Source organism: Melanerpes formicivorus, unplaced genomic scaffold (genome assembly GCF_026170545.1).
Source record: "Melanerpes formicivorus ecotype bairdi unplaced genomic scaffold, bMelFor1.0.p_v2 SCAF_21, whole genome shotgun sequence".
NCBI classification, from domain to species: Eukaryota; Metazoa; Chordata; class Aves; order Piciformes; family Picidae; genus Melanerpes; species Melanerpes formicivorus.
In genome coordinates, this window is record NW_027142373.1 from 3,782,098 (window position 1) to 3,797,571 (window position 15,474).

The following is a 15,474-nucleotide window of genomic DNA, read 5'->3' on the forward strand; positions in this document are numbered from 1 at the left end:
CTCAACGGGGTTTTCATGGCACTGAAGCAGCAAGGGATGTCCTTATTGCAGACCTGAGGCCACACACGGCCTCATGGTTTCTGTCTCTTTGGAACTGTGTGATTTCTACCTTAAACATTTTCTAGGGCTGTGCTTATTCCTTGTGTCCTGTCCTACATTACTGAGTGGCTACTGGTGGAGGGAATGCTTTTATCTCCATGGAGTAAGCCTTTGCTGAAAAGCCTAAAGAATCATGCTACATGACAGATTTGTGTTGACTAAAATGAAACGACATTCTGAGAGGCTTAGAGTGTCTCTTTCCCAGTATTTACTACAACACTAGGCTCCCAAACCCTGCGTAAACAATTGGATCCCTCACTGAAAAACTTGTCAACCAAATGGTCATTTGCAACTGAATGGGCTATGCCAGCCTGATAGGGCACCTGCCCTGAGAGAATCGTTAAAAATCTGAGGCACCACAAAACCTAGTAGGTGATGTAAATGGTTTGAATTTTCCTCACAAAGCCAGTTTTTTGTGCTATTTAATTTTGAGGGAGCAGAAACGCAGAGTTGGGAGCAGAAACGCTAATGGCCATGCTCCTTGCTAGAGGAGAGCTGGTAAATGAAAAGAGCAACAGCTGTAAAGAATAGTCGTTGGTAGTTTATTTACAACAAAATGAAAGGAAAAATACAATATTAAAATAATAAATAACTTGGAAAAATCAGAAACTCAATGATATGAATGAGACATCGGACAATCAAATTCTCCTGCTTAGCCCTGCAGTATTTAACATGCAGAGCATTTCAAAACTTGGTCCTTCTTTGATGGTGGTGATGCATTGCCTAATGTAGCCATCATTGGTCTAGGTAAAAGGAATTAATTACTGGACATTCAGAGTCACAGAAATGAAATAAAACAATGAAACCTGGCTTAGTGATACCACAAAACTACAGGAGATTGTAATTCAATGACCATGCTGCTCATTTAAAGCAAAACATTGTTAGACTTAGTAGCAATTTTAACTTACACATATAAACCCAAGTCCAAACAATGGGAACAGAAAAGCTCCTATTGACAAGATCATGAATTCTCTCTTACTGCACTCACTAGCTCATAAGAAGCACATACACCTGGCTTGGTTCAAATGACAGCACATTGTTTTCAAGTTACAGTGCAGCAAGCTTCAAAGCAGTTTTAAAGAAACAAACTAAAAGTCAAGGAACAAACATTTCCATTTCAAAATCTCTACAGCAGCAATTAATGCAAACTGGCTATTAGAAGTCACAAAATCACCTTCCAGAGTAATAATAATTTTTTAAAAAGGCAAAGAATAAGGTCAAATAATTAATTTCCATAGGATTTATCCAGTCATTTACAAAATTAACCATTACATTCATAAGAAATCCTATAAAGTATGTGTTTCAGGAATGTGCTGCTCCTCCTTCTCTTTCTCAATGCCTCCCTTTTAATTTCTTAGGAGATCTGCCCTTCCAAAGACTGCAATGAATTGTCAGCTATTTTGTAATGATTGTTCCACAAGAAATAGATAAAAGTAGGAGCAAGCCTGGGAGAAGGTTTTAACAAACAAACCGATCATGTTATTTGCCCTGAATGGCATTCTCCTTGATGAAAAATTCCTCCTCAAGCCCTAGCAGGGCTGTATCACATCATTCCTCAGTCACTGTGGCAGATAATAGGCACCACGCGCTCACTAAATAATCACATCTTTTATTTTTGCCAAAGAAGTGATGAACACCTGCAGAATGCTCTCTGTTTTTCTCCTCATAAACGTATTTGAAAACACAACAGAAAGCACTGTGAAAACAACCCCTTTGCATGAAGACACCTGCATTGTTCAGACCTTTCAATTTCATTTTGTGTTTTTTTTTTTTTTGTGTTTGCAGGGAATATTCTAGAAAAAGTCATCTTACCTTAGAATCACAGACTGCTTTAGGTTGGAAGGGACCTTTAAAGGTCATCTAGCCCAACCCCACTGTATTCAGCAGAGGCATCTTGAAGTAGATCATCTTGCTCAGAGCCCAATTCAACCTGACCTGGAATGGTTCCAGGGATAGGACATCCACCACCTCCCTGGGCAACCTGAATAATGAAATTCTTCCTCTATATGCAGTCTCTTTCCATTTCTAACCATCATCCCTTGTCTTGTTGCAATAGGCTCTATTAAAAAGTCTGTCCTCAACTTTCTTGTAGGCTGCTCTAAGTACTGAAAAAAACAACCACCAAACCAACCCAACCAAACAGAAAAAGATATTTTAAAGATCATACCAACCAAACGGGTAATGACTGGTGGGGAAAGCAAAGTAGAGCAGAGCAGAGGCAATGAAAAGCCTGGGGTATTTCTTATTCAGAACAATGAAACATTACAGATCCTTTTCTTTGCCTTCATTAGGAAGGAACATGGAGGCAACATAGCTGACGGCAATCCTTGTTTCCAGCAGTCAATAAACCCAGCACTGCTCAGGGGAATGGCCACAGCAGCAGCACAGGCAGAAGGACACAACATTAAGCAGTCTGTCATTTTTCCCATGACATCTTTCTCCTACATCTCTGTCAGGAAGCTATTAAGATGTGACCAATTCAGGGATGTTAATTACTTTCATACGTGCCTTATCCTCCAATCCATTAATGTGAAAATCAATGAATCCACATGGGATTGAGAAGCAATTGGTTAAATATGAGTAAGGGTATGACTGCTTTGGTGTTAAACCCAGAGGCTAAAATGTATTTAGAAACAGTAATATGTAAGCACAAGGACATTATGACCAGAGCTGAGCAAATTTTCCTTTTACAAAGAAAAAAATAATTGAAAAAAGGGCTTTCAGGTGGAGCAGACCAAAACTCTCTCTATATAGATCAAATTCAGGAAATGAAAACCCAGGCAAACAATGCTTTATGTTTTCAAAAGCTTCCCTTCTCTGCCAATGTTCCAATCCTGCTACTAAATAAATAATCATAATGAAAATATTTGACCAGTTATAATAATGAATATACAAGCTGCACACTTCTTAAGCTGAAATCATAGACCAGCGTAGGAAAGTTGTGTTTGCTTCATTACAGAGGCTTCTTTTCAAACAAATCATCACCCATTAGGTTACTAATCACACAGAATTATCAGCTCCAAGAGGAAGAGCAAAGCAAAACATGAACAGTAAATGGGAGAATGCATGAAGTCAGACCACAGCTAACTTAACAGAGGGCTCCCAGATTTTGCTAGATACAGGATTTTAACTATCAAACAAATATACACTTGTTTTCAGTGCAGGTTGGCAGTGGAATTAATTCTCCTGCTACCAAAGCTACCCTATAAATATAAAACATTCAACATAACTTCTACTGCATCTACAGCCATTGAGAAGTTCAGTGCATTTAAGCCAGTCACAGCACTGTGCTGAGCAGATGGCACAACGTCCTGTCCAGGTAAAAGGCCATCCCCAAACTGATTGTTCAGTATTCAATGATAGTTCAGCTCTGAAGGACTCTTTTTAATCCATGTACCACATCACCAATGGTACAGAACATCACCCACTTTGATCAGGTAACAGCTATCACTCACTGGATTTGAACAGCAGCTTATTCATCATCTACTATAGCTACCAATACAGATATGGACAGCATTCCTTGTTTGAAAAAGAAGAAAGTACCCCAGATGGTGCTCAGCAATGAACATTTCGCACTGAGCGTACATTTGGAGAAGGAAGAAAGGAACAGACCACCTCTGACATTTATTTTTCTCCTCCTTCCACAATCTATACTTTCCTTCTGGGAAACATCCTTTGAATTCCTGAGATTGAAGAGTGATTTCACAGGCAGGTCAGGAAGAGCACTTCTGTTTCCCTTATATCAGCATACATGTGACTGAGCAGCCCCCACTGTTCATCTCCTTTTTTAATTGAGTTATTTTGTTCACCCCATCCCTTGACCACTGTAAAAGCTGGAACCAGCTTTCTGTTAGCAGAGATTGTGCTGTTTAAAAAAGATGCGAGGCAGGAAAGAAAACAGAGTCTCATATTTTCTTTCCTGTACATTCAAGGTTTTACAGCGTAACTACCACTCTTCTTCCAGTGAGGAAAAGACAGAATTCATTGGGTTTGCTTCTCAGATGACTCTATTTAGCTGGTTTTTTTTGTCAGTCTTACCCATGGAACACCATTGATGAACACCAATATGGAGTAAAGAGATCACAAAAGGATAGGGGAGCGCTATTAAAATACATTATCTAGAAGAAACAGGTAGTTTCTCTTACAAATCCTGTGCAAGATAGAAATAGTTCAATGGCCTCAGTGTAATTAATTACAACTGGGGCTTCCAGACAGTGATCTTTTACGTTTGAAAGGTTTTGTGTTTGTTAGCTAGGCCCCAAATCCTGAGTCATATTAAGCGAAATGTGAATCTGAGTGATTGCTCTTGGTGTTCAAGTACAATGAGTTACAGGTCAAAGGTTTGTGAACACGTAGGAAAAGCCTGAGAATAGGAAGGGTTTTCAAATTGCCTATAAAAGAAGGGGAGGGTTTGTTCCTGTTAAATCTGCATTTTAGTTGGCACTGATTTGCCTCAGAAATCCTTGGCAGCTGTACTAATACCTACTCCTAATTATAAATGCTAAGAGATCGGTAAGGATTAATAGGTAGAATACTGCTACAGAAAGATTGATTTTCTTTGATGGGGTTCCCCTCAGACTATCTCATTCTGTGTCAGTAAGTTGCACCATATGGCTTGAAACACTACTTTAGGAATATATAAACTATGTTCTCTTGCATGCACTTCTCTGAAGGTTTTAAGGATCAGGTCTGAGGAAAGAAGTAATCTTTCCACACCAGTATGACTATTTTAAGAAGGAAAAGAAAAAATAAAAGAAAAGAAAAGAAACAACCAACAAACCACCATGACCATTGTAGAAACTGAGTTACATCACTCTTGTTGTGGTAGACATGGCTTATCAGGAGGAAACATGCTGGGGTAATCTAAAAGGTTTTTTTCGCTGGATCTGGAAGAGTGAGAGTTTCTGGAGCAGACTTTTTCCGAGGCCGGTCTTTGGGAACTGTTAGGAATTCAGGAGCTTCTGTGGAGAGAGGAGTTGATGGAGCACTAGATGGAGCACTGCGGGTTGAAGAAGGCATGGAAATGTTAGAGATAGATATTGCAGGTGGGAAAATCCCAATCTTCTTGTTGGTAGCTTCCTGAGTTGCTCGTTCAAACTCTCGGACTTCATCCATTGTCATGTCTTCATCAAGAAAGAAAGAAAGAAAAGGCACATTAGAATAATTGAAACCAATAATTTCTTTAACTCAAACTACTTCCATCCAAATTCTCCATCAGGGAAACAACTGCTTATCATACGTAGCACTAAGTTATTCTCCACCTGAAAGCCTTCCCCTTGTACTGCAGTGGCTGGAGTACAGTAAGTGGTCAACCTAAAACAAGCAGTTCTGCACATCAATCACATACTAATGGTTCTTCCGCCCGAGTCTGCACTGAGTAAGGATTGCTGCCTCTGTAAGGGCTGTCTCACAAGCAGTTAAAGAATACATTTAGATCCACAGTCTGCAGGTAGAATCGTTCAGAACTTCAAACGCAGCAGGACTGAGAAGGATTTGTTTTCTTCCTTTAGATTTTGAGCATGAACAGGTAAAGGGTTGCCATGTTTGTTCATCTGCCATAATTACCAAGAGATTAAAAATTCTCTCTCCCTCCATTCATGACTTCCACTGCCTTCTAGTCACAGCTGCATGTACATAGCTGAGGCTGTTTTGCTTTTCTACTAACAAAGCCTGAAGGATTCCCTCTCCCTTGATGGAGCCATGACACGCTTCCCAACTTTTCCATCCAACCTGTACTTAAACATTTATGGCCGGCTGGCAAATCCACTGCTCAGCTGCCTGCAAGAGGCAGGCAGAACGAGAAGTGAAAGCCACTTTGCAGCGGAAAATGGGTCCACAGAAAGCAGTGAACGGCTTCTCATGCCGGTGGCACCCGAGTCACAATGCTGTAGAAACCCACAAGAGGGCAGAGCGATCCCAGTTTAGCTGTGCTCTGCGCTGAGCCATGCAAATCTTTCTCCATAAAACCCCAAGCCAATGGCATCCGCTTCAAACTCGTGAAGTGGGGATAAAATCAGCAAGACTCTTATGAAACTTACTGCTCCGTGTCTACATTGCCTGCAGGGTGTCCACGGAGCCAAGTGAAATACATTTTATGGTTACATTTGTACACTTGAAGTATTTCATTAAGCCATTTTATAGAGCCTTTGAGCTCTGAAAGCTAAAACATGCCTCACCCCCCAAAAAGAAAACCAACGCAAAAAAACCCACCCCACACCACACCCCCCCCCCTAAAAATAAACCCATTATCATGGAGTATTTAAAATTCTCACACATTAGGGAGCCTGAGACACAGGACTGGCAAGGCTGCTTTACCATGGGTACAGCAAGATCCTACACTTTCAGTACATTGACACTTTTTACTGTACCAGCTTTTACTTTTTACTATACCAGCTGCATGCATCTGTAGCTTTGGCTGCAAAAGTCATGGAGAAGCAGCTTTATGTTGTATTACAACACCATATTAAACAAACAAAACCACTCCTGTTGCCAGCTGCCTATCCTCTCCCCTGCAGATGACATTCCAGGGACCTTTTCAGCCTACACTGCTGCTTATTAGGAGTGAGGACTGAGCTGTTTTCACATCTGAGATAAGTGGTGGAAATAAACAGATGGTCCCAGAGGAACTGTACCTACTTATGTTGGAGAGAGATTTGAACCTGTTTTGCTGATTTGCATTTTGTTTCACACCCAGTAACAGTGTGTGTAGTGTTTCTGAACTCAAAGGGTTTAAAAGCAGCCTGACATCAAAGGCAGCCCATGCATTCATTTCAGCTCTTTTCCACTGAGGACTTCTGTCCAACATGAAACAAAAGCTGTCTCAGACAAGTAAGTGAAAAAGGACAGGAACATTTCTCAGTTTACTGGCCATTTAAGTGAAGACTGATTAAAGTCTTGCAAAGTAGTAGCCTCCAACACTGTACATTTTTAATTCAGACATGACATACTTACTGTCCTTTCAATTGACTTCTGCTTTTTAGCTTATAGTTGCTTTAAATTCCCTTCTCTTATGATGTACACTTGGGTAAAACAAGTCCTTACCCTGAGCTAAGAAGGTTCAGACTTTTCAATTAATGACAAATTCTGTTCTGACCTCAATGGCAATTTTTCCACATGGGAACTAAGGATGGGAGGCTTCATTCAAAACCAAATCCTGAAGTGCAGAGCCCAAATCACAACTGAGTCTCAATTTACTGCTCAGCTAAGGAGTAACCCTGATGTCAGTGGAGCTGCAGCCTTACAAAGACAAGCATTATGGGTTATTACTTAGACAACAGCTTCTCAGCCTGCTGACAGTTTTTACTACGAACAAAGACAAGACTTCAAGCCCTTCAGGCTTGGCCCCACACTCCTTACCCGAGTAAAACCATCACAAGTTCTATATCCCAGTTAATATAAACAAAGGAATAATGACGTTTCAGAACTAAAAATCACTGCATCTTTTCTTTCTGCAGAGTGATAATTTATAATTTTAGGCCTCTGCTTGAGGTTCCCAAATGAGGAACTTAAATACTTTATGAAATGTCCATAATCTGAACCAAAGCAGCTATACATAAAGCTGCCCTTCTGCAAAAACTGCTGCTCTATACTTCCAAAGATACTTCTCACCTTGTTGGTAACTAATCAATGAAAACATGAAAATTGGTTGGGAAAAAAAGTGAATAATTCACTAGTTTTGGGTTTTTTTTCCTGGTGAAACAAATTATTTTATCAGTTCCATATAAATTTTCCACTCCCCATGTTCCTGGCTCTTTGACTGAAGCTCTCTGAACTCCTGCATCTTTTTAACTATTCCAATAACAGAAAGTAAACCTCTTGCTTAACTTCCCCTTTGTGCATCCAGCTGAAATCTGAGAGTTTTGTTCTCCTGGAAGACAGGAAGCTGTATGTGAGCCCAGCTCCACACTTTCTTACAGCAGGGACAGTTTACACTGCAAAGGAAAGGTGGGATTGGCCTTCGTGGAGAAAGATTCTGTTCCTGCTGAAGCAAAGCCTCCCCAAAATTCCACTGCCTGGCCAGCAAGCTCAGTTGGTTGCTCTGCTCTGATCTGTGCAGGTGTATTAGCTGAAGAGGGGCAATATGTTTTAAAAGGTGACATACTCTTGCTTTGGCATGGCTCTCTATTTCATCCACAGTAGATGAATGTTGGTTGCAAACTTTAATGTTGGTTTTTTCATGCATATTTTTCTCGTATTCTCGAACATCATCCATAGTCATATCTGTAAAAAGTTCAAAATCATTGGCATTTTCCATTGATTTCAGTGCAAAGTTCATTTCTTTTTAAGGAGAAGGCTCTAGGAACAGGTTTTCAGCAGAAGCCAAAAAAAAAGGGTTTACAAGAAAGCATGGAGGAACTAGCTTTATGAAAATTGCCTCATAAAGGTAGTTGAGTCAGCCAAGGAAGGTGTGAAGGTTAAGTCAAAGGGGTCAGAGAACAGGAAGGAGTGGAAATTGTTTAGGAGTATCCATGTAACGTAAGGTAGGCAAAAAGTATTGAAGTGCAGGCCTGGGCACAGGCCAGGATCTTCTAAAAAGCCTTTAGAAGATCCTGAAGAAAGAACAGGATAGATACAGAAATATTAGAAATATTCACTTACCTTTCCAGGCCCTTTCAAAAAGACTTTTTTTTTATGTTAGCTTTGCTTAAGACATCTCCTAACCAGCAAACATTTTCACTGTTACAACACGCATCAGCTTAGATTCCAGAAACTAACACTTAATTATAGTGGTAAGTGACTTAATAGTGAACATGTTAACAGTTTTGTGGCCTCAAAGCAATTTAAAGAGTTAGAAGAATCAGAAATATTCTACAAGTCAGGCTGATTCTAGTGGTGGGATCATTGCTCGTTGTCTAGGCATGCCTGGTGGTGTCAAATGAGGGCTGAGTCTGTTAGGTGCTTGCGATGTAACTTCAAGCAATTATTACAGATATTAAAAAGATTTGTCCTAAACCACACTTCCAGTGAAAAGAAAGAATCCAATTACTTGATGTATGATCTTACCCTTCTGAGTATCCACATCATAAATCTACTCAGGAGTAAGGTGTGCCTCAACTTGAGGGCTGGCAGAATTTTAGTCTGGTCTCGGCAATGGTTGGATAACTTCAGAGCCTCATGAAAACAGCCATCAGCTGCTTGATGATCATGCAACCACCACCAACTTCTTACTTATAAAACTTAAGGAGTGTTCTATTAGCATTGAGTGTTTTTTGGTAATGCATGTGGTGCTTTGCTCTTGAGGCTATCATTTGTCTCAAGTTAATTGCATGCCACTTGCAATTGCCAATTTTGACATCACACCACTGCTTGTTATGTGATATGAGGCTCTTGCTGCATTTTGAGAGACAGCTTCTAAGGGAAGATAGGACTTTATCTGTTCCTTTGGTAGCACAAAGTAATACTTCACCACAGAAAATGAGACACACTCTAGAATTTTGATCACAAGGTAACAGAGAATACCACTAACCCATCTCTTTTAGTCTTTTACTGTTATCTGGAATGAAAAACAAGCTCATAAGCAATGTCAGTAACATGCTAAGGATGCACTTTGCCAAGCAGAGAACATGCTCTTTATTAGTAAATGGCACTATGAAGATAGATTTTTCTGAATAATAAAGCCCATTGCAGTTTAGTAAAGTTAGTGACAAGACAGTCATACTTACAGCCTCAGCAATCAGTCAGTAATATCCATAACAGAACAGGTTTAATAATTGACTTTATTACACTCATCATTTGACTAACATCACCCCCAAGTCTTTCCCGAACTTTTCTTTCAGAAGATGGTGACATGCTGAAGACACACAGATGCTTTAAATGTTTTATGTCTGAAAAACTCTCCCTGCACACAAAGATATCAAGAGCAGCACCCCAAGAGTTTTACTGAGCTTATGGATGTACACAGGTGGGATCTCACTCATTTGGGATAATGAGAAGCTCAGTTTCTAGTCAGCAAGTCTTGCCAAGTGATGTCTGCAGTGTAGAAGGGCTGCAGGCAGCACACAGAGTTGCCTAAAGAAACGTTCTGCCCTTTTAATTCCCAATAAATCTTGATAGATAAATCCTAACCTTTATTCCTATGTAGTTTAGTGAGCCCAGATTCGTAAGTCTGTTGTACTTAGCCTGATAATTAAGTACACCATCAGTTTAGTAAAAATACTCACCACGACAGTAAGGCTCCACCAGATAATTGTGCAGTGCAGTATTTCACTTGAGGAAAGAGTATTTCTGACAGGGTGTGTTCAGGGGGAAGATGGGAAAATCTGTGGTTAAATGTTTTAGGCTAAACCTATTCCCTATGTTTAAGTTCATCACTACTCACTAATTATCATTAACTCTGCTAAAGGGCAGATGACTCTTTGCCTCCCAGTACCATTTCTTGCTGTCTCACTTGAATAGATATTTTGGGGAGATTTGGGCTCAAATTTTATGTGAAGGGAGGCTTCTTTATTTCCAATCATCAGTCTCTCTGACCTTCTACAGGCAAAAGAACAGATCACTGTATGTCAGGTAAAAAATGTGGGGGAAAAAATCTCTTAAAAACTCTTTCTGACTGGGTACAAAATTCTCTTCCTAGTTTATAGCTATCCCCAAACATTAGACGTTTTTAGTGAATTTCAACATTATGATGACCTTTACAACACAAGATTTTTAGGCAGTATTTATGAGGCCATCATGATTTCCAAAGCAATTTTTTAAGCGTGTTTTCAAGAAATCAGCAGAATGAGTTCATATTCTAGTGTCAAATTCTGCAGGTTTATGAGGTCACTGGAGATGAGTGTGTTTGCCCCAGCTGGGCTAAGTGACTCTTTCTAAGTAATGCAGAATGTTCCTGAGCTTTGATGAAAACCAGGTGTAATTCTTTCCCATGAACTATCCCAAATGGTGTTTCCCGAGGGTTAAAAAAGGTCTAAACCAAATCCTAAATATATTCCCTAATTCCTATCATGTGTTAAGGAACACCTTAGAACCTGCTCTCCAGGTATCTATGATTATGGGCACACTTTCATGAAAATAGATGGGAAAGGCACTAACTCCCTGAGCCCATTTTATGAACTGCAGTTGCCTGGTTTAGCTATTCAGATGACTGTGTGCTATTAAAAGTGCCCATTCCTACAGCTGGTTCCTGCATTCAGAACACTTTTGCATGCAGCTGCTGTTGAATCAGACCCAGTAGGCTTTATGTTCATATCCATTTTGTCAGTAAGGGCATTAGAGCTCCATCTTTTCTTCACTGCAATCCGTATTAAGTTTAGAACTTAAGTAAAAAGTTGAAACTTTGTTGGATCAGAGGCCTTAGAAGGCTGCAGTATGGAAATGACTGCATCCTAATGCAGGCTTAATAAGAAACTTTATTCAAACCTGCATATGGTTCTCCATATAGATGGCTCTTGGCAGGGGCAGCTTTTGCCTGCCTACGGTGTGGGGTGACACACATGGGATAGAAAGCTATTGCTGTGTGCTGCCTACTGGCTGCCCAAACTCCAGCCTACTCTTGTAACAAAGAACCTGCTCTACATGAGCTCCATATGTTCCAAAGCAACTGAACACAGTTCCATCTTATGAACAACTTATACTGGGACCTGACAATCCATGAATACAAATGGAAATCTGTTGTTAATGACCATAAGCTTTGCATCAGCCCTTTGAAATGGGCCAGGTTTGGAGGATACTTACCGTACCACTCGTCAACCCAGGCAAAAGCCTGCCGGTGACCAATCAAGAGTATATCTCTGACCACCTGGGAAACAAGGAGAAGGTTAAACAAAAACATCTCAGAGAAGCAGCACAGTAGTTTTACAACATGAGTTAAAGTGGAAAATATTCTGACAGTTTTCTGTCTGAAACCACATGCCCTAGAGTCAGACATGCTGACCCTGAAGGTCTTGTAGTTCAGCTCGCACTGAAGTGAATCTGTTACCTACACTGGCTTTGACTAGCATGGAAGCCATTTGGGACCATGTACAGAAACCATTCACCTTTGGGCAGCTGGACATTCTGGAACTCTTTTTTCCTTGTTAAGTATTAAACACATAGAAGGTCAATACTCTGAAAAATATCATTTGGCTGTTATGCTATTCCTTAATTAGGATTCTCAAAGACTGGAACAGGCTCCCCATGGAGGTGATTGAATCCCCATCCCTGAAGGTGGTTAAAAGAGGAGGAGATACGGTGCTGAGAGGCATGGTTTAGCCCCAGCCTTGTTAGAGTTAGAGAATGGTTGGACTGGATGATCTTAAAGGGCTTTTCCAACTGAGCCAATTGTATGATTCTAATTACTGGGTTAGGAGACTGAACTCTTCCTCGACTTGTTTGTAAGAAGCTCTGCACATCGCTGCTGCACATTTGATGCTCTTGTGCAGTCACAAAGACTGAAGCTCATATATTTATCACAGTATGGAAAATACTATGAATAGGTTTCCTCAACCTTAGATCTGAGCAGCTCCAGGCTTCATGAAATTTATGCCCAGAGATGAACTCTTTGGTTCTGCTCCAGATCTTTCAGACTTTGAGAGGAGTCTGAAAACAGATTGGGCTGAGCTTCCCAGCTCCTGCACAGCCCTAGTTACATTCCTGTGCAGGGCAGTACTCAAGTTCTGCTTATGTAAAGGGTAAGAAACAGCTCCTGTTTCACTGACCTTGTGTACAAACTGCTCTACTCTGGTTTGAAGTCCCCAGACTTCAAACTTAACTGTCACAAGTTTGTAGGAACACATAATTGGCTGATGGGTGTCTCTCCAGCCTTCTTTTAATTGGCCTCTCCCAGTCTTCTGTGACTTGAAATATTTAGGATCCTGCAAAATCAAGAAAACATACTGGGAAATGCAGGAGAAAAGTCCTGTTTGTCAGAAAATGCCTAAGGAAACATTTTGATGAGGTATAAACCATAAAAACATGCTAATAAACATTAGGAAAGAGTAGTAAGAAATTGACTTAAATGAGCCCTAGGAGATACCCAAATCCAATCCTGTCTTTTATCCAACAGCCAGTGAGTTGATGGCAGCATATTCTTGGAGATGCTTTGACAATCAGATCATCTAGGACATTTTCTGCTATAAGAAGATGTGTTATTGCAAGTCATTACAATACAATGCACTCCAAGTGTTATTTATGGCATTTGGGAAAAAGGAAAAAAAAAACAACAAACAACCAAACAAAAACCCACCACAGGCTGCTTCTTCAGTGCTTGCTTTTGACTGCTCCCTCAGTGGGACTTACCAGTACTTTTTACCCATGCCTGCCTTCCTGAAATCATGTCCAATTTGAGCTTTGACATTGATGTCACCCTGAAATTGCCACTTCTAACTGAACTTGTGTATCTGGGTGGCCAGTCAAGTGTGAAACTCCTCCAAATAAGCCATCTCTACAACTGAGTTTTGAGCAAAACACTGACTAATTACAACTGTCTTTCTAAACTCAAATAAATTGGTGTTGAAATTGCAACAGCAAAACAAAAGAACCTCAAACCAATAAGGCCTTTAGTTCATCTTTAAAATTGACTTTTATCTGTACAAGATCCAGTACTATCTATCAAAGTGTGATTTGCCATATTGGTACAATCCCATTTCCCTCTATGTCAAATCCTGCTAATTACATCTTGTAAACAGAATTTACAGTTAAGCAGTGATTTTCAAAGCTTGAAAATAATGCAGTTGCAGTAAATTCACAGCAAGCTTCTAAAATCTTCTAAAAGCTCTCATCTAGGAAGATCTTTTCAGTCCATCCTCTGTTATAAAAGCAATTACATATATGTTTAAGTATGTGCTTAAATTGTGTGCTAAATGGAAGAGAAGCAGAAGAAAAACTAACAAGAAATAGATAAGACTAACTCGGATCTTAATTATCTTTCATTCAGCGTTAGCTTATATATGATTCAGTCTTCCTTTGCTCTGGTGTTTAGTTATCTCCTGACTTGGCTTTCCATTTTGTCCTTAAACTGAAGCTCTGTCATTAAAGCTTCTTTACAAAGCTCTAATGAGGTGACAGTCTTCCCCCTCTGTGAAAGTCATTGCTTTTATTGCTGACATATTCTTTTCTAAATAGAACTTCAGGCTCCCTGTATAATAAGGTTTCAGTGTTAAGTCACCATAAAAACCAATTCAGCATCATCATATATCAGAGCAACACACCACTGTAAATCACAGCTCATAGTCACATGATGTCACTAAGCTTCTCACTCAATAAGGCTTGACCTCAGATTGATCTAGATATTTTCTGGTTGAAGGAGCTATTTTATAACTGATCATTGCCTGAAAGCAATTAATATAATAATAGTAAGAAAAAAGAAAGGGTAAAAGGGGAGGACTGAAATGTAAAATGTTAGCAGGTGGTTCCAAGAATAAAGAAATAATTACAGATAATATGATTTCAAATATTCCAGTGTAAAGGAAGTACTTCTGAAAAGGAAAATCAAGGAAAATAGTTTTGTGTAAGGAAAGGTTCTGCTGCTTCTTACACACAGAGATGGTGCTGGAGCCACTGTCTTGATGAAGCATTTTAGATACACACTTTAATAACACTGAGTGTGACACCTTCTGTCCTGTCAGCGATAACCAAATCTGTAATGGAATAACTTCACTGCAGTCCAAGGGCACTTAATGTAATCATCTTGAGTCAGTATCAAGTATTCAGAACATATAAATAAAAAAGAAATAATGAACAACTACCCTGCAGGAGTGCTCAGGGTTTCGTTCCAACTGCAAGGCTGTGGAAGCAGTGGTTTGCTTTGTTTTGTTGTGCTGCAGACAAGGGGATTGCTAGTGGAAGTTGTTCTTAAATTGCTGGCCCACCAGCAATCCACCGACTGCAATGCAACTCACCCATGAGATGACTCCGATCTGCAAATTCCCAGAGGTGGCACCTTTGCTCCCTTGGCTCATGTCTGTTTTCGCTGAAGGACAAGATGTTTAGTCACACCTTGGCTGGACAGCTTCAAGCAAAGAGCCAGGCAGTGAGGGACAGTTTGGGCAACTTGTTTCTAATACCCATAATGGAAATTCCTGCCTGTCCGAAAGCATTAACATATTGGTACTCTAACCCTGTAGAGGAATGGAAGCCAGGAAACAGAATTCAGAGGAGCAGAATTCCAGACTGCTGTGTGAACCGTCAAGATGCTGAAGATTTTATGTGAGAGCCACGACCCAGAATGATTTTAGTTGTCTAACTCATGGCTGCAAATCTCCAGATTAAAATTCACAGCCTGGAATCCTATCTGCAATTAGCCACTGAATGTCCTTAAAAAAATAAAGCAGCAGAGATGATAATTTTCTGTTAAATGCAATTAGAAATAATATTGGTACACAGCACTGCTTCTCCTCCTGACTTTCATGCTGTAGCTCACTGATTAGGTTAGTCAGAACAAATTAGCCTCGTGTGCCG

At 40.1% G+C, this 15,474-nt stretch overlaps 1 protein-coding gene and 1 long non-coding RNA gene across 4 annotated transcripts in view; one reads left to right on the forward strand and one right to left on the reverse strand.

Moving 5' to 3' along the window:
* LOC137447532 (uncharacterized) overlaps positions 1-15,474 on the forward strand; it is a 48,240-nt gene that overhangs the window by 15,233 nt on the left and 17,533 nt on the right. The gene's annotated exons all lie outside the window — the stretch shown is intronic.
* PITPNC1 (phosphatidylinositol transfer protein cytoplasmic 1) overlaps positions 5,134-15,474 on the reverse strand; it is an 80,583-nt gene continuing 70,242 nt past the window's right edge. Inside the window, exons 7-10 of the mRNA XM_068151122.1 lie at positions 12,735-12,890; positions 11,773-11,836; positions 8,201-8,319; positions 5,134-5,222 (exon numbers count right to left, since the gene is read on the reverse strand). Of these exons, the coding sequence (XP_068007223.1) occupies positions 5,217-5,222; positions 8,201-8,319; positions 11,773-11,836; positions 12,735-12,890 (345 nt within the window). The 3' untranslated portion in view covers positions 5,134-5,216. The remainder of the gene's footprint in view (positions 5,223-8,200; positions 8,320-11,772; positions 11,837-12,734; positions 12,891-15,474) is intronic.